General features: G+C 34.4%; 3 protein-coding genes across 3 annotated transcripts; all 3 read left to right on the forward strand.

Annotated features, from left to right (window-relative positions):
* The first annotated feature begins 2,027 nt into the window (after positions 1-2,027).
* Positions 2,028-4,630, forward strand: LOC128226072 (M-phase inducer phosphatase 1-like). Its single transcript, XM_052935969.1, has 5 exons — positions 2,028-2,038; positions 2,757-2,895; positions 3,107-3,633; positions 3,879-3,996; positions 4,469-4,630. The coding sequence occupies exons 1-5, from the start codon at positions 2,028-2,030 to the stop codon at positions 4,628-4,630; spliced, it is 957 nt and encodes a 318-aa protein (XP_052791929.1).
* Positions 4,631-8,064: 3,434 nt separating this feature from the next.
* LOC128226083 (M-phase inducer phosphatase 1-like) lies at positions 8,065-10,861 on the forward strand. Its single transcript, XM_052935978.1, has 5 exons — positions 8,065-8,075; positions 9,092-9,236; positions 9,478-10,004; positions 10,249-10,366; positions 10,700-10,861. The coding sequence occupies exons 1-5, from the start codon at positions 8,065-8,067 to the stop codon at positions 10,859-10,861; spliced, it is 963 nt and encodes a 320-aa protein (XP_052791938.1).
* A 5,978-nt stretch (positions 10,862-16,839) lies between these two features.
* LOC128226093 (M-phase inducer phosphatase 1-like) lies at positions 16,840-19,255 on the forward strand. Its single transcript, XM_052935988.1, has 5 exons — positions 16,840-16,850; positions 17,579-17,723; positions 17,909-18,321; positions 18,669-18,786; positions 19,094-19,255. The coding sequence occupies exons 1-5, from the start codon at positions 16,840-16,842 to the stop codon at positions 19,253-19,255; spliced, it is 849 nt and encodes a 282-aa protein (XP_052791948.1).
* Positions 19,256-19,569: the final 314 nt, after the last annotated feature.

Consider the following 19,569-nt stretch of genomic DNA (forward strand, 5'->3'; position numbering starts at 1 on the left):
TGGAAGAAACACCCACGAACACTTACATCAAATATACCACTGACCGCACGCCATGCTGCTGTTTCGAAATCCATCATCACAGAGTCTGGCGACAGGGGTATGTTATTCTCAGTAGCGAAGTCCTTTATGAGGTTGAAGAACCTTGTGTAGGTTATTTCTTGTTTATTTGGTAGGAGTCCATGCACCAGGGGACACATGTACCCGTCGACCTTCGCGTGGATGCTGTACAGCTGGCAGAAGTATGACGGTGATGAGTAGAAGGTACCGTCCATGTTCCAGGTGTCCGCAGTAGAGTTGGCGTAGGTTGTCTGTTGTGGCAAAGACGAGGATTCTCTCCACATCACCATCGTTGGCCATGAGGAATGGCTCTCCTGCCGGCGTCTCGGTCCATTTTATTCGGTTATTACTTATTTTATGGATAGTTACCTGTATAGGCTAGATTTTGACTCGTAGAATGTTGGTAGTTTAGCCATAACTTCCTAATTGTTAATTATAAACATTCCAAGTTTAAAGTGGATACTTGTACAAGCTTATTAATTAAAGTTATTGATTAATGATAAAGATCATTTGGTTTATTGTATGATATTAATGTTACAATGAACAAGTCAAAATCAACATTGTTTTTTGTTGAAACTAACTTTTAAATTTTAATACTAAAACATTTTATATCTGATAAGGAAGGATTATAAGTTAATTTCAACTACAAATAAATTTGGGTGCCAAAAAATGGTGAAAATACAGGTAAGTTGGAGGTGCGAGGACAAAATTGGTAGTTACTTTAATTGGAGGCAATTAACGGTTGGCAAAGTGGGAACAAACCCTCTTAACGGAAATAAAGTGCTCTCAAAACTACCTAGAATTTAGAAGGCATTACATTTAAACGTACAGAGTAAAAAAAAACTGTGCGTGTAAGATATACCATATCATTCTTTAAAATAAATCAAGATAAAAACTTAAACCGATTATTTTACTCTTAAAACGAACACATATTGTGAGAGAGCATCGGTATAGCCTTTACAAGAATGGTCTTATTTTTATGTTTATAAATGACAAATTAAAACTATTGAATAAACGCAAATATGTTTGACAGTTTCTTTTCATGGTATTCATATAATATAGTAGTACTTGATATAAGTTGATATATAAAAATGTTAAGTATTTACAAGTACATAAACACGTGCAAGTGTATTTTCTGGCCTAACAGTACAGGTAATTGTCTTATTCAGGATCTCAGATTCAAATAATAGTATAGTTTTCCAAGCCTAGTTTTACCACAAACGAACGTTACTTTTTTATATAGATTAAACAAAGTAATACATCTCGCGCTAAGATATTTCTTGGTATGAACATTTCCATTGGTTATTGCCGTTTTCTCTATGAAAAAGACGGATTATTTCAAAATTACCTGGTTGGAAAAAACAAATGCGGTGTACTTTATTGCCCGATTATGAAAGGTTAAGAAGCCTATTACGATCGTTCGTTTTGTTACGTGACAGCCAAAATATGTACAAGTGTCAATAGTATGCTTTTAATTCGATCAGTTCTTTACATCTCAAAGTAACACTATTAGATATGTCATATTTAAGAAAACTTAGATCTCTTAAACTTTGTCAGATTTTTATCAAATCTGGTTAGTTTTGTTCGAACATTCTGATAAAATTCATATACACACAGATGAAATCTATTTAAAGGTAGCCCGCTTGGATGAATTTCGACAATAGTTTACATGTACTTTGACATGTACTTTGAGAGGCGATTGACTAATTAAAAGTCTCCGACTCTTCCGATATGTTAAGATCATTATCACCACACTTATAAAACATATTGAGTAAACCAAACTTTGTATGTTAATTGCACTTCTCGTGAGGAAATAATTAAAAGAGAGGGATACTGTTTTACTCAATAATTAAGAAATTAGTAAAAATTATTTTCCAGGATACTATATAACTGATTTCAAAAATAGTGAAAATCAAATATTGTTAAAGCATCAACATCAAAGGTTTCCTACTACAACTTTTGTCATCAATATGCCGCTCAGGTAGGATTTTATTAAATATTTCTCTCTTTTTTCATTTAAAATGTTAATGAAACTGAATAAACGTTCTGTTCTTTATCCAGGAAAAGGGTAAATGATGAATATTGGATAGTGAAAGTCGTAATGTTTTAAGTCCAGTCCTGAGTTATTTTGATTCGTTGTTGTTGTTGTGGTTTTTGTAAAATGAAGCAATATATTTTCCTATAATAGTAAAAATATTAAAAAGGTGTCAAACCAATTAGAAATAAAAAAAGTTTAATGAGACGTTTTAAACTTAATTATTGCATGCACCTCGATGTTGTACTGGTATTTTACTTTATGTGATTTAGACATTTTTTTATTCCTTATTTTTTTGCTACAAATAACGTTGCAGTTATATTTTAATAAAAATATCAACAGACAATGGCTGGATTCAAAGCTAAATCGGTTGGGCATAGAGACTATTTTCAGAGCTTAAAACTGAGCGAAATACGAAATCGTATATCGGCAATGTATTTTGTTTTAAATATGCGTTTTTTAATAAAAACTAGACGAGTTAATATATATATATATATATATGTCTATGGGTCCAACGCTGTTAGCAATTGTTTTCAATGGCGTGCATTTACAAGGATTAGTACCAAATTCGATCTAGATCAATTAGGCCAGTGATGCATATAACAATGTTCGTAAATTCAATATGAAATTTCGTATTCAGTTTCCAATGTTCTAATCATTTCAGATTGAGATTGTTTGATGACGTCATTTCCGGATTTGGTGAAGACTGCGGGGCTTCCACTGCTGAACTCGAGGCCTTGTTGACACCTGAAGGAAACAAATTCTGTAATAGAGACGATCATGGAAGTGACACGCCTTTGTTTGTACGTGAATACGGCACTTTATACATATTCTTTTTGATAATCTTTGTGAAATGGAGACGCAGGTGTATCCAACAAAATATCACTTATTTACGTTTCATTCTTTGAAATGTGAAACAAAAAATAACAGCATTTCCAAAAGAAAGTAATTAATTAGAATTTATTTTACGATATTAAGTCTTTTTTCAAAGCTGACGCCGATTTGTCTTTGTAGATTGAAATTCCAGCAAAACCGTTGATGCGACGTCGCGCTGCGTATGACGTCAGACGAAGCATCTTTTCCGGAAAGCGCTCTGCTGACGTAGATTTAACAGAGGAGTCACCAATACATGCATTCAAAAAGGCCAAAGATGTTTCGGGTATAACTCCCAAATCCAAAGAAAGTTTAACAAACGGGATCATCAGCGCGGTCGAAACGCTTGAAATCGGAAATGACATGATCGCTGACGGGTCAAGTAAATACTCACTTCCGACAATGCCCGGAAAGCACAAAGACCTTACGTCCATCTCACCGGAAGTGATGGCTGATGTAATTCGTGGATGCTTCAATGACGTCATTGGTAACGTGACCATTGTGGATTGCCAATACCCGTACGAGTTCGAGGGCGGGCACATCAGAGGGGCTGTTAATTTGTTCACCAAAGATGAGGTCAACAGCTTGCTTCATAAACCAGTAGCTGACGGCAAGCGTCACGTGTTGATCTTCCACTGTGAATTTTCATCAGAAAGAGGGCCCAAAATGTAAGTTGACACCAGCTAACGTGACACAACATAAAATAGCCCTACCTCATATATGATATATTGTTTTTGAACATTATTTATTTTAATAAGATAGATAATTATTTAACGAAATATTCACTGTGAATACTATTCTGATTATGGGCCAATATTATTTTGTTTAAACTCTTATCTAAGATTTTTACATCGACATTGATGAAGAAATTCGCGTATTAATAAACAGAGTATAATTATTTGTACATCCACAGGCACCGGTTCCTTCGCGCGCAAGACCGGATGTTGAACAGCGACAGGTACCCGCGTCTTAACTTCCCGGAAGTGTACCTTCTCCATGGTGGATACAAGGCATTTTTCAACAAGTATCAGGTATGTTTCAAAATGTTTTTAATTACGTTTTTGTTAACATTGGGCTGTTTTAATTAATTTAAATACATGAATAAATTATGAATTATTCTTTGTTAATATTTATAATTCGTAACAGTATTAATGGACGTATTAAAAATAGAACAATAGGGGAACAAACACATGTGTGCAATATGCCAGTGTTCGCTTGTGTGAACATTGGACTGTTGTATTTGATATAAATATGAATTATCTTTGTTAATATTTACATAATACCTCAAAGTATAAATGTAAATATCAAAAGTAGTACAATAGGGAAGCAAACAAATGTGTGTAATATGCCAGTGTATTCGCTCTGCAGTCATAAATAAACACGGTATTCGTTGGTTTTGACACGGACGCTATTGTGTAAAATTGGCAGAGAATACATCAATGTATGTTTAACACGGCCACGCATACATTTAGTGTACACATATTTCATTTCCTTCCATTCCAGGACCTGTGTGATCCAATCAGCTACAAACCCATGTTGCATGAGAACCACGCGGCCGACCTACGTCACTTTCGGGTGAAGTCTAAATCCTGGACGGGGGAGGACGGTAATCAGAAAACGAGCAGACGCCACCGCAGTCGTCTAGGCCGCCATCTTAGTTTATGAACGCTTGATGAGCCTAAAGTCACGGCTGTTATGAAATGCGATAAAGCAGTAGACTTTCGATGATGTCATTATTCCCAGTGACGTCATGATCTTAAACGGAACGATCAGGCCGCATTTAGTCTGACTGCGGAGAAAGGTCACAAAGGCAAAGAGTTTTAATAAAAAAAATACTCTTGGCTCTTGATTTACACATGTGAACGGATATACAGTTCCTCGTTCCTTTAAAATTGTTTGCAATTGCAATTGTTTATACTTATAACATTGCAAAGCGAAGTAATGTTTGTTTGTTGGAGAAATAGGCCAGGGGAAAGTGCAATATTATTTGAACCAGAGAAGATTACGTCATGACAATGACTGGTAGTTATATGCCGGACCGTACATTTACATGTACATGTGTTGAAATCCTGTTGTTGATAAAATTGTAAATATATTCCATTATAATATAAATTACTAATATTAAGTGCTACCAATTTATATGAATAAAGAAACTGTAATATAAACTCTCGTTTATTCATTATTTTCAATATATCATTAGTTTATACTTTACGATACTACTGTATTATCAAGTATACTTGATGAGTGATCATGAATATCCATTGGCAAAAAAGTTGGTGGCGCAACATTGTATAAACATCTACCATGCATAGTTTGACCGAAGTGGAGCAAGTCATCCACGACCTGCACATCTGTTGCATATCACCAAGAAAAACTGACGGAACCAATTATCTGTCTAGAAAACATGAGAGGTCAGTTTGGGGATTGTCGCCCCCCCCCCCCCCCCGACTTTCTTCCTACGACACCTCTGGCATCTGAAATGGGTTAGATGATTAAATAGGAAGTTTTGATTGTGGTCAAAAGCTGGCTGCAAATAATATGAACTCATTTTTTTAAAGATAAACACCCTAGTATTGACAAAATACAGGAAAATTACATAATGTCAGTGGATTTTGATTTCATCCCAGTCACCATTAAGGATATTGAAAAAGATAGATTGATAGGATAAATCCCCAAGAAGCAACTGGAATCTATCTTAATCTTTCCAAGATCATCATTGCAGGCAAATATACTTTAAAAGTTCCCATCCGAAACATGGCTAATGAAATTAAAAGCCAGGGATCATTTCCAAATTGTCTCAAGCTAGCACAAGTAACCCATATTTTCCTGAAAAATAAACCTTTAATAGAACTTTAAACCAGTCAGTACATAAACGGGTGGTAAGTGAGCAACTAATCAGTCATTTTGATATTTTTCATCCTTTCCATGCAGCTTTCAGAACAACATAAGGATGTCAAACTAACCTGTTAAGGCTGGTTGAAGACTACAAAAAGCCATTTACGAGAACAAATATGTAGATGGAGAGCTTATGGACCTCGAACGTTAAAATGAAAAAAAAAACACATTCGACTGCTTGATCTCATCTTAGTCAAGATTAAGGCATTTGTTCTCTCATCCCAGCATGTAAAGTAATGCACAGCTTTCTTACAAATAGAACAAAACGATCAAATATTATCAGTGACTGTGGGACACCATCTTGAAAGGTCAACATCGTTCTCAATGACATCTTCTACTTTATCAATAAGACAGCGCTGTATACAATACTATGCAATACGTTTATTTCGGCTTTAAACTTACAAGGTTACAGCAGTGAAAAATAACAGATGAAAAGTGGTAAACAGAACTTAACAAAGAGATGTTATGAATAAAAGACATATGCATGAGATGTTATTACGTACATGTATATTATTTCAATATAACAGTACAAAAAGTCAGACGAAGGTATAATTTCAGGTTCAATATTTAACTTAATATATTAAGTCGTTGGTAAAATTTCATTTCTTAATTTCATTGCAAAAAATATGTTTTTCGCAATATTCATTTGACATTTGTTTTATTTGGAGGACATAAGCGTTTCGAACTTATTTAAAGTAGGCCAACTACAAAATTAAGGTTTAAAATATGTATAACTATGCAGATGACACTAACTGTTTGTGTGTGAAAACAAGCCTAATGCTTTTAAGACCACTCTTGTAGAAGGAAGTAACATTTTGATAAACTGGTTAACATTCCACTCACATGCATGCTTACCCTGACAAATTTCATGCAATTTTGAGTTGGCTCCTAGTCTGTTAAAGAAATATAGCAATGCAATGTACTAAGTAACACTATTGTTTTTGCAGGAAAGTCTTAGGCGTTGAGATATATCATTTGTTTAAATTGTAATGCCTAGAATTTTAAAATGTTCAAAAATGCAGCTAAGCAATTAAGTTCCTTCAAAGATTAAGCAATATTTTGGCAATCAATACTAAGTTTATTATCTTAAAATGTTTTGTCAAATCCAATTTCAATTACCGCCCTGTTGTTTGGCATTTGTGAACCAAGACCAACATAAAAAAAGAAGAAAGTGTTTAATACAGAAAGTCATAGATTGTTTTTAATCATTACACATCGAGGTATGAAAATCTTCTTCATATAGTTTAATTGCCAACACCACATATGAATAGGATAAGATACATCGCTATTGAAACTTACAAATGTCTGAACGGTATCTCACCAGAATATGTTCAAAACCTTATTTCAGCATTTCAGACTTGTAATTGTAGCTCATTTATGAAACATTTGTATATATGCATTTGTAAGAACAACTAAATATAGGTAGAATTATTTCCGCTTTAAGAGCAGGTATGGAATAGTCTCTCAACGGAAATAAGTTGCTCTCAATGCTACATAGAATTTAGAAGGCATTGCATTAATACGTTCACAGTAAAGAAACTGTGTGTGTAAGATATACTACATCTTTTAAATAATAAAGATAAAAAACTGAAACTTTCCTTATTTCCCGATTATGAAATGTTAAGAAGCCAATTACGTGTATTTGTTTTCTTACGTGACATCCAAAATATGTACAAGTGTCAATAGTATGCTTTTGAATTTGATCAGTTCTTTACATCTCAAAGAAACACGATTAGATATGTCATATTTAAGAAAACTTAGATCTCTTAAACTTTGTCAGATTTTTATCAAATCTGGTTAGTTTTGTTCGAACATTCTGATAAAATTCATAAACACACAGATGAAATCTATTTAAAAGGTAGCCCGCTTGGATGAATTTCGACAATAGTTTACATGTATTTTGACATGTACTTTGAGAGGCAATTGGCCAATTAAAAGTCTCAAACTCTTCCGATATGTTAAGATCATTATCACCACACTTATAAAACATATTGAGCAAACCAAACTTTGTCTGTTGATTGCACTTAAATCTCGTGAGGAAATAGTTAAAAGAGAGGGAACATTTTCTACTCGATAATTAAGAAATTAAATAAGAATATTTTTCAGGGCTGACATAGTATATAACTGATTTCTAAAATAGTGAAAACTACATATTGTTAAAGCCTCACCATCAAAGGTTTCCTACTACAACTTTTGTCTTTAATATGCCGCTCAGGTAAGATTTTATCAAATATTTCTCTCTTTTTTCATTAAAAAATGTTTATGAAACAGAGTAAACGTTCTGTTCTTCTGAATAGTAAAGTCGTAATGTTTCAGGTTCTGAGATATTACGATTCGTTGTTGTTGTTGATTTTGTAAATTGAAGAAGTATATTTTCCTATAATAGTGAAATGTTAAAAAATGTTAAACCAATAAGAAACGATTTTATTTCATAAAAAAGGTTTTAAACTAAAATATTTAGAAGCATGCGCCTCAATGTTGTACTGGCATTTAACTTTATGTGATTTGGATATTTCTGTACTATATTTTTAATAAAAATAACGTTTGAGTGATATTTTAATAAAACTAGACAATGGCTGGATTCACAGATTAACCGTGAGGGCGTTGAAACCATTTTTAGAACTTTTAAAGCTGCATTCTCACAGATTGACCATTTTCACAACTTTTTTTATTTTTGGTCTTAGAAAGAGCTAATTTTTGCGTAAATATCTGCAAACCAATGATACAATATTGCTGACAAAAAATCAGATCGTAGATTTTCTTATATCCATTCGGAAATCAATGTTTTATGGCTTAAACCGTTACTAAATGTTTGAGAAACATGACTAAAACATCAATTTATAAACTTAAATATGAAAACCTGCGATCTGATTTTTTGTAAGCAGTCTTATATATTAAGTGGTTTCCATGGATGTTCACAGAAAATGGCTTGTTCCAAGACAAAAAATAAAAAAGTGGTCAAAACGTTCAATCTGTGAGAGTGCAGCTTTAGTTAAGCAAAAATATCTTAGCTATGTGATATTCTTAGTTAAATATATACATGTATAAATAAGACGAGTAACGTCCTTGTGTCAAACGTGGATTTCAATTATATAGCTATTTAATTGCAAGCATTTACAAGAATTAATATGAAATTTGATCTAGATCACTTAGGTCAGTAATGCACATAAAAGTGTTCGTAATTTAATTACGAAAATTCGTTTTCAAGTTCCAGTGTTCTTAACATTTCAGATTGAGATTGTTCGATGACGTCATTTCCGGATTCGATGACGACTGCGGGGTTACCCCTGCTGAACTCGAGACCGTAATGACGCCTAGAGGAAAGGGGGACAAATTCTGCATGCAAGATGATCATGGATTGGACACGCCTTTGTCGGTACGTTAATTCGGAAACTTTATACAATCACTTTTATCTTCTTTTTGATTAACTTTGTAAATTTGAGGCCGTCGGAAGACGCAGCAGTATCCATCATAATATCACTAATTTATGTTTTAATATTTCATATGTATAACAAATAAAGACAACAGCAATTTCAAAAGAAAGCAATTTATTAGAATGCATTAATTTTAAGGTATTTTAGTCTTTTTAAAAAACTGACTCCGATTTACCTTTTTAGATTGAAATTCCCGCAAAACCGTTGATGCGACGTCGCGCTGCGTTTGACGTCAGACGCAGCATCTTTTCCGGAAAGCGCTCTGCTGACGTAGACCTTACAGAGGATTCACCGATACATGCATTCAAAAAGGCCAAAGATGTTTCGGGCATAACTCTCAAATCCAACGAACGTTTAACAAACGGGATCATCAGCGCGGTCGAAACGCTTGAAATCGGAAATGACATGATTGCTGACGGGTCAAGTAAATACTCTTTTCCGACAATTCCCGGAAAGCACAAAGACCTTACGTCCATCTCACCGGAAGTGATGGCTGATGTAATTCGTGGATGCTTCAATGACATCTTTGGTGACGTCACCATTGTTGATTGCCGTTATCCGTACGAGTTCGAGGGTGGGCACATCAGAGGGGCTGTTAACATGTTTACGAAGGATGAGGTCAACAGCTTGCTTCAGAAACCAGTAGCTGACGACAAGCGTCACGTGCTCATCTTTCACTGTGAATTCTCATCAGAAAGAGGGCCTAAAATGTAAGTTGTCAGTCTAACGTCACGCCAGTTATTTTGACACAACGTAAAATGGTTCTTCCTTATATATCGGATATTGTTCAAGTGTATTTTATATTTTGATACGATAGGAAATTATTTAACAAAATCTCCACAGTAAATACTATTCTGGTGCTGGACCAATATCGGTTGATTTAATCTCTTATCTAAGATTTATGAAGAAATTCGCGTATTATTAAACAGGGTATAATTATTTGTACAACAACAGGTATCGGTTCCTACGCGCGCAAGACAGGATGTTGAATAGCAACAGGTATCCGCGTCTAAACTTCCCGGAAGTGTACCTACTACATGGCGGATACAAGGCCTTTTTCAATAAGTATCAGGTATGTTTAAAACTATTTCTAATTACGTTATTGAAACATTGGGCTTTTTTATTAATTTAAATACATAAATAAATTATGAATGCTTCTCTGTTAATATTTATATAATACGCCACAGTATCAATATATATATTAAAAATAGAACAATAGGAAAACAAAAAAATGTGTGTGATATGCCAGTGTTATCGCTTTACAGTCATAGATATACATAGTATGCTTTGGTTTTGACAAGGACGCTGTTGTGTAAAATACGGTAGTGAATACATCAATATAAAAAACGGTTAAACGGCAAAGCATGCATTTAGTATTCATATATTCTATTATCTTCCATTCCAGGGACTGTGTGATCCAATCAGCTACAAGCCCATGTTGCATGAGAACCACGCAGCCGACCTACGTCACTTCCGTGTGAAGTCTAAATCCTGGACGGGGGAGGACGGTAATCAGAAGACAAGTAGACGACACCGCAGTCGTCTAGGCCGCCATCTTAGTTTCTGAACGGTTGTTGAAGCTAAAGTCACGGCGATAATGCGATAATGCGATAAAGCAGTAAACTTCAGACGATGGTATTACTCCAATTGACCTCATGACCTTAAATGGAGCGATCAGGTCGCATTTCAGTCTGATTGCGGAGAAAGGTCACAAAGGCGACGAGTTTTTATCAAAGAATTCACGAGCTCTTGATTTACACATGTGAACGGATAAACAGTTTAATGTTCCTTTAAGATTGTTAGAAATTGTTGATTTTTATGACAATGCATAACAAAGTAACGAACGTTTGTTGGAGATATAGGCCAGGGGAAAGTGCAATATAATTTGAACCTAAGAATATTACGTCATGACACTGACCGGTAGTTCTATGCCGGACCATACACTTACATGTACATGTGTTGAAATGCCATTGTTGATAAAATTGTAAATACATTACATTATTTTATAAATTACTAATATTAAGTGCTACTTATTTATATGAATAAGAAAACTGTAATATAAACTCTCGTTTATTCATTATTTTCAATAAGTCATTAGTTAATACTTTACAATTCTACTGTATTGTTAAGTATATGATATATAAGGAGTGATCATGAGTATCCATGAAAGTTGTTGGTGAGCGTGGCGAGGAGCAACATTGTATAAACATGCAATGTACGACCGAACTGGAGCAAGTCAACCACGACGTGCATACCTGTTGCCAATTTTCTGTCTAGAAAACACGAGTTGTCAGTTTTTGCGATTGTCGACCCCCTCTTCTTCCTACGACACCTCAGGCCACTGAAATGCGTTGGATGGTTACATAGGAAATTTTGTTTGTGACCAAAAGCTGGCTGCAAATAAAATGAACTCATTTGACATCAATAAAGCTAGCAATATTGGAGTTTCTGGAACTCAGTTGAAAGATAAACACCCTAGTATTGACAAAATACAGGAAAATTACAAAAATGTCAGCGGATATTTATTTCACCCCGGTCACCGATAAATGTATATTGATAGGTTAAAGAGAAGAAGAAACAATTAGAATATATCTTCCCAAAACCATCATTGCAGGCAAATATTCTTTAAAAGTTTCTAACTGAATCATAATCGATGAAGTTAAAAGCCAGAGATCATTTCCAAATAGTCTTTAGCAAGCACAAGCAACCCCTATTTTTAAGAGGAAATACCCCTTTACAAGAACTACTTCTAGTATAAACCAGTCAGTATTTTACCAACAATGTCAAAATTGTATGACTTGTTCATCAGAGAGCAACAAATCAGTCATGATATTTTTTATCCTTTCCTGGCAGAACAACATACGGATGTCAAAACAACCATTTAAGGCTGGTTGGAGACGGGAAAAAGGCCCTTGGTGAAAACAAATATGTAGGTGGAGATCTAATGTACCTCGAATTTTCAAAAACATTCGCCTGCCTTCGCCATGATCTCATCTAAGTCAAGCTTGATACATATGTTTTCTCAGCCCAGCATGTAAACTAATACGCAGCTATCTTACAAACAGAACACAACGGGTCAAATTTGGTCAGATTACCAGCGAGTGGGACTCCATCCTGAAAGGCGTGCCGCAAGAATCAATATTAGGGCCTTTAGTTTTCAACATCTTCCTCGATGGGATCTTCTACTTTATCAATAAGGCAGCCTTGTATAATTATGCAGAGGACACTACTCTTTGTGTATGTGTGATAAAGATCCTGGCGTTTTTTTTTTTTAAGATCACTCTTGAAGAAGAAAGTAACACTTAACTGATAAACTGGTTAACTTCTACTGGAATGCAAACAATCCCTGACAATTTTTAAACAATTTCAGTTTTCTCCTAGTCTGTTAAAGAATTTAAAGCAATGCAATGTACTTAGTCGCACCTTTGCTTGTGCAGAGAAATCTTAGGCGTTGAGGTATAAAATATATGTGATGCCCTGAATTTTCAAATGTTCAAAAATGCAGCAAAACAATTAAATCCTCCAAAGACTAAGCAATATTTGTGCAATCAATACTAAGCTTATTATCTTAAAACCTTAAATCAAATCCAATTTCAATTACTGTCCTGTTGTTTGGCATTTTTAAATTAAAACCAACACAGAATAAAAATAGGAAACATTTAATGCAGAACGCCAAAGTTCGTTTTTAATGATAACACATCAAGTTATGAAAATCTTCTCCATAAACTTTAATTGTCAACACCACATATAAATACGGTAAGATGAATCGCTATTAAAATATTCAAAAGTCTTTACGTATCTCACCAGAATATGTTCAAAACCTTGTAGCATTTTAGACATGTCATTTCAATGTCATAAATGAAAAATGTTTATATGTGCATCAGTAAGAACAACTAAATATGGGTAGAATTATTTCCGCTTTGAGACCAGTCAGGTATGAACACTCTCTCAACGGAAATAAAGTGCTCTCAAAACTACCTAGAATTTAGAAGGCATTGCATTTAAACGTACAGAGTAAAGAAACTGTGCGTGTAAGATATACCATATGTTTAAGAAAATCAAGATAAAAAACTCATACCGATTATTTTACTCTTAAAATAAACACATTTTATGAGAGAACATTGTAAGACCTTATTTTTCCCGGATCATATTCTTCCCATCTGGGAAAAATAGGATCCTTTTATTCACAGCTGGAAAAAATAAGATCTCATTTATCACACATTCGAACACATTTGTCACAGGTCCTGGGAAAATTGTGATCGAAGCCGGTTATTTATGTACCACATTCCTCACAGATCAAAACTTGCATCATTTTTTAACAAAATAAGTAATTTTTACAACTGAGTCACATTTGTCACAGATTGCTTTTTCCAGTATTGCAGATATATTTTGTTGATATACATGTATGCGTATATATTCTAGTCATAAAGAATCGTTGATTATGTTGTTGTTTTTTCTGTTGTTGTTGCTGCACGGGTATTGGTGGTATAAGTAGGAATAGGTTTGTTCTTGTTAGCACCGAAACAGTGAATACCGCAGTGCTAGAAGAGCTTTTGTTTAAAGATAGTTCTGTCCCGAGCTTGCCTGATATGGTCGAGCATTTACGATAGTGTAACAATAAACCCTCGGTGACACAAACCGACCAAGATAAATTTGGACAAAATTTTAGTTTTAAGAATTGGTGGTGGTATTGTTTTTATTGTTGTTGCAAGAATATGTTTTTATTGTTTATTATATAAGGCGTAGTTTTAAGAATATGTGTTTTTGTTGCTGTTGTTTGTTTGTTTGTTTGTTTGTTTCAATGGCGTAGAAGTGGTTTGTGTAGGTGTTCGGCGTTGGGGGACATATTATATAAACTTCGGAGCTTGCCAAAAATATAATGTTTAACAAATAAGCTTTATGAGAAGTTAAGTATGCGCAAAAAACAAACATTTTGTACTCTGCAGGCTAAAGGTTAAACTTTCAAGTTTAATATGTTCATGTTCGAAACAGAGAGAAAGATTGTATAACAATATATAAGAAATACTATTTTCAACTTTAACCTCAGTTAAGCCTTGTGGCGATGATGTCCCTTCAAAATGCCGCCTGCAAACCTTTCTCAAACTAGAAATGTGTCCATAGGACACGGATGCCCCCACTTCGATTTTTTGTCACAGAAAATAAGCCATAATGATTATTCAGGATAATCTGCACATATAGGATAAGTTGAGTTGAGTTGGGTTTTACGGCATCGCAAGACTGTATAGGTTATATGGCGCCATTCAGGCAGGAAAAAACTTGTTGGATCCACATTGGACACATACTTTTCAAGAATTAGATTGGAAACATATATTTTTGAAGTATTTTTGGCAAAAAAGGGCCGTAACTCCTAAATGACTAAAGCGATTTCCATGACTATCGAACTTGATCAAGATATTATGGTCACAAACATGTGTTTAAAGTTTGGTGAGGATTGGACAAACAGTTTTCAAGAATTAGATTGGAAACATATATTTTTGAAGTATTTTTGGCAAAAAAGGGCCGTAACTCCTAAATGACTAAAGCGATTTCCATGACTATCGAACTTGATCAAGATATTATGGTCACAAACATGTCTTTAAAGTTTGGTGAGGATTGGACAAACGGTTTTCAAGAATTAGATCGGAAACAATCTTCGGGACGTACGTACGTACAGACAGACGTACGTATGGACAAGGGCAACCCTATATGCCGCCACTTTGTGGGGGCATAACCAGCCCGTTATACAACTACTAATATTACGACTGCAACTTCTGCAGCTGCTGCTGCCATAACCGCCTCAACCTCCACCACAAGCACCACCATCATCTACTGCTGAACCTCCTCATACAACTACTACTACCACCACTACTTTTAATCATTGTTGTTGTTGATCTTCTTTGTCTTCTTCTTCTTCTTCTTCTTCTTCTTCTTCTTCTTCTTCTTCTTCTTCTTCTTCTTCTTCTTCTTCTTCTTCTTCTTCTTCTGCTTCTTCTTCTTCTCATTATCATTTTTATTATTATTATCATTATTATTATTATTATTATTATTATTATTATTATTATTATTATAATAATAATTATTATTATTATTATTATTATTATTATTATTATTATTATTATTATTATTATTATAATTAACTTTATCATGCAATTATTATTATTATTATTATTTATTTTTTTATATATTTTTATTATTACATTTTATTATCAAATTTATCAAACAGCAATGTCATCGACAAAATCTGTGAAGAATATGATTCTCTTGCTTACCACCATTTTGGTCAATCATATATGTCACAAATTTGAAACTGTGAAGAATAGGATCCTATTTTCCCAGACCTGAGAAGAATATGATCTGGGAATAATAAGGTCCTACAGAGCATCGGTATAGCCGTAACAAGAAAGGTAACATTTTTTTTAATTTTGGACATTCAATTGTTTCGTTTAAATTCATGTTAATAAATGACATAATAAAACTATTGAATAACCGCAAATATGCTTGACAGTTTCTTTTCATGGTATTCATATAATATAGTAGTACTTGATATAAGTTTATAAATAATTATGCTGTGTATTTATAATTAAATGAACACATAGAGTGTATTGTCGTGCCTAAACACTCGGCCATCATACAGTATCTCAGAATCAATCAAATTATAGTGCAGTTTTCCCAGCCTATTTCTACCACACTACTTTTTATATAAATAAAACAAAAATAATTCGCGCGCTTAGATATTTCATAGAATGCCCATTTGCAATGGTAATTTGTCTTCGCCTTTAAACTGCCTGGTCATTCCATCTGGCTGAGGACATCATCGGACGTAATGAGGTCACTGTACATCACATTTCTAAACTGTCTTGATCGTCAGTTCAATGGGCGTTCAGAAACTAACGGTGATGTCTACTATTCGTATTTTTGCCGTTTTCTCCATACGAAAGAGGGATTAATTCAGAATTACCCGGATGGAAATTGTTCGTTTTGTAACGTGACACTCAAAATATGTACAAGTGTCAATAGTATGCTTTCGAATTCGATCAGTTCTTAACATATCAAAGTAACACGATTAGATATTTCATTCTAAAGAAGATTTAGATCTTTTTAACAATTTGTTTTGGCAAATACATATCAAACCGGGTTAGTTTTGTTCGAATACTCTGATAAAACTCATCAAGCCAACGATAAAATCTATTTTAAAGGCAGCCCGCTTGTACGAATTTTGACAATAGCTAACATGCATTTTGACATGTACTTTGAGAGGCGATTGGCCAATTAAAAGTCTCGTACTTCCCCGATATTTTCAGATAATTATCACCACACTTATAAAACACATTGAGTAAACCAAACTTTGTCTCTTGAATGCACTTAAGTCTCGTGAGGAAATAATTAAAAGAGAGGGATACTGCTCTACTCGATAATTAAGAAATTAATGAACATTATTTTTTAGGGTTGACGTAGTATATAACTGCTTTCTTAAATACTGAAAATCAAATATTATTTTTAAAGCCTCACCATCAAAGGTTTCATACTAAACCTTCTGCCTTCAATATGCCGCTCAGGTAGGATTCTTTGAAATATTTTAGATTTTATCTTTATTTTTCATTAACAAGGTTCATAAAAAATGATTTGACGTTCTGTTCTATTTTGCTTCTTAATCTGGAAAATGTAAATTATACATACTGGATGGTGCAAGTTTCAGGTCTGAATTATAACGCTTCGTTGTTGTTGTTGCTGCTGCTGCTGTTCTTGTTCTTGTAAATAAAAGCAATATCTTTTTCTAAAATAGTAAATATGTTAAAAAAATCAAACCCATTTGAAATAGAAAAAATAAGTTTTAAACTAACATATCAATAAGCATGCTCCATTTTGTACTTGTATTTTACTTTATGTGATTTATTTATCTTTATTGTATATGTTTTACTACAAATAAAGATGGAGTAATATTTTAATAAAAATGTCAACTAGACAATTGCTGGATTCACAGCTTAATGGGTTGGGCATTGAAACTATTTTCAGAATTTTTAAAAGGTGTAAAAATATATCAGCAATGTTATATTTGTATTTTGATATATTTATATAGATATATATTTTAATAAAATCGAGACGAGTTGTAACGCCCATGTGTAAAAACTGGATGTCAATTATATAGCTTTTTCAATGGCATGCATTTTTACAAGGATTAACACCAAGTTTGATCTATATCAATAAGGCCATTGATGCATATAACAATGTTTGTAATTTAATAACGAAATTTCGTAATCAGTTTCGAATGTTCTTAACATTTCAGATTGAGATTGTTCGATGATGCAATTTCCAGATTCGTTGACGACTGCGGGGTTTCCTCGGCTGAACTCGAGGCCATGTTGACGCCTAGAGGAAAAGGGAACAGAATCTGCATGAAAGACGATCATGAAATGGACACGCCTTTGTCTGTACGTGAATACGGACCTTTATACATATTCATTTTGATAATCTTTGTGAAATTGAGACGCAGGTGTATCCAACAAAATATCACTTATTTATGTTTCATTCTTTCATATGTGAAACAAAAAAGAAGAACATTAATTTTACGGTATTTAAGTCCTTTTATAAAACTGACGCCGATTTGCCTTTGTAGATTAAAATTCCCGCAAAACCGTTGATGCGACGACGCGCTGCGTTTGACGTCAGACGCAGCATCTTTACAGGAAAGCGCTCTGCTGACGTACACTTAACAGAGGAGTCACCAATACATGCATTCAAAAAGGCCAAAGATATTTCGTGTATAACTCCCGAATCCAAAGAACGTTTAACAAACGGGATCATCAGCGCGGTCGAAACGCTTGAAATCGGAAACGACATGATCGCTGACGGATCAAGCAAATACTCACTTCCGAGAATTCCCGGAAAGAACAAAGACCTTTCGTCCATCTCACCGGATGTGACGGCTGATATTATTCGTGGAAGCTTCAGTGACGTCATTGGTGACGTGACCATTGTGGATTGCCGTTACCCGTACGAGTTCGAGAGAAAAGCTTGCTTCAGAAACCAGTAGCTGACGACAAGCGCAACGTGCTGATCTTCCACTGTGAATTCTCATCAGAAAGGGGTCCTAAAATGTAAGTTGTCGCTCTAGACGTCACGCCAGCTAACATGACACAACATAAAATAACCCTATCTCATATATGATTTATTGTTTGTGAACATTGTTTATTTTAATAAGATAGGACAACTATTTAACAAAATCTTCACTGTAAATACTACTCTCATGCTTGGCCAATATTGGTTGATTTAAACTCTTATTTAAATAACAGCATTTTATATAGGATTTTTACAACGACATTTATAAGGAAATTGGCGTATTATTAAACAGAGTATAATCATTTGTACATACATAGGTACCGGTTCCTTCGCGAGCAAGACCGAATGTTAAACAGCGACAGGTACCCGCGTCTCAACTTCCCGGAAGTGCACCTACTCCATGGCGGATACAAGGACTTCTTCAACATGTATCAGGTATTTTTAAGAATAATTCTAATTAGGTTTTGTAAACATTGGGCTGTTCTTTTTGATATGCATACATATACAAACATTATGAATATGTGTCTGTTCATATATATATTATATAATACCTCAAAGTATGAATATTGAAAGTAGTACAATAGGGAAACCAACAAATGTGTGTTATATGTCAGTGTATTCTCTATAGGTTTTGACATGGACGCTATTGTGTAAAATGCGTAATGAATACATCAATATACAAAACGTTTGAACGGCCTATCATGCATTTAGTGTTCATATATTCTATTTTCTTCCATTCCAGGACCTGTGTGATCCAATCAGCTACAAACCCATGTTGCATGAGAACCACGCAGCCGACCTACGTCACTTCCGGGTGAAGTCTAAATCCTGGACGGGGGAGGACGGTGATCAGAAGACGAGTAGACGACACCGCAGTCGTCTAGGCCGCCATCTTAGTTTTTGAACACTTGTTGAACCTAAAATCACAGCATTTTAGAAATGCGATAAAGCAGTAAACATCTGATGATGTCCCAGTGACGTCGTGATCTTTAATGGAACGATCAGGCCGCGTTTTAGTCTAACTGCGGACAAACGTCACAAAGGCGACGTGTTTTTATCTACAAATACTTGAGTGCTTGATTTACACATGTGAACGGATATACGGGTCTTTTTTATTCCTTTAAAATTGTTTACTAACAATGCAAAACGAAATGATGTCCGTTTGTTGAAGAAATAGGCCAGGGAAAAGTGCAATATTATTTGAACCTGAGAGGATTA

The sequence above is a fragment of the Mya arenaria genome, chromosome 1, assembly GCF_026914265.1.
Source record: "Mya arenaria isolate MELC-2E11 chromosome 1, ASM2691426v1".
In the NCBI taxonomy this organism is placed as follows: Eukaryota; Metazoa; Mollusca; class Bivalvia; order Myida; family Myidae; genus Mya; species Mya arenaria.

Bases quoted from the DNA above. Each gene is read 5' to 3' on its own strand.
- LOC128226072 (XM_052935969.1), top strand. The intron at 2,896-3,106 runs GTACGTGAATAC...TTGTCTTTGTAG, and splicing joins GAAGTGACACGCCTTTGTTT to ATTGAAATTCCAGCAAAACC. The intron at 3,997-4,468 runs GTATGTTTCAAA...CTTCCATTCCAG, and splicing joins CATTTTTCAACAAGTATCAG to GACCTGTGTGATCCAATCAG.
- LOC128226093 (XM_052935988.1), top strand. The intron at 17,724-17,908 runs GTACGTGAATAC...TTGCCTTTGTAG, and splicing joins AAATGGACACGCCTTTGTCT to ATTAAAATTCCCGCAAAACC. The intron at 18,787-19,093 runs GTATTTTTAAGA...CTTCCATTCCAG, and splicing joins ACTTCTTCAACATGTATCAG to GACCTGTGTGATCCAATCAG.
- LOC128226083 (XM_052935978.1), top strand. The intron at 10,005-10,248 runs GTAAGTTGTCAG...GTACAACAACAG, and splicing joins TCAGAAAGAGGGCCTAAAAT to GTATCGGTTCCTACGCGCGC. The intron at 10,367-10,699 runs GTATGTTTAAAA...CTTCCATTCCAG, and splicing joins CCTTTTTCAATAAGTATCAG to GGACTGTGTGATCCAATCAG.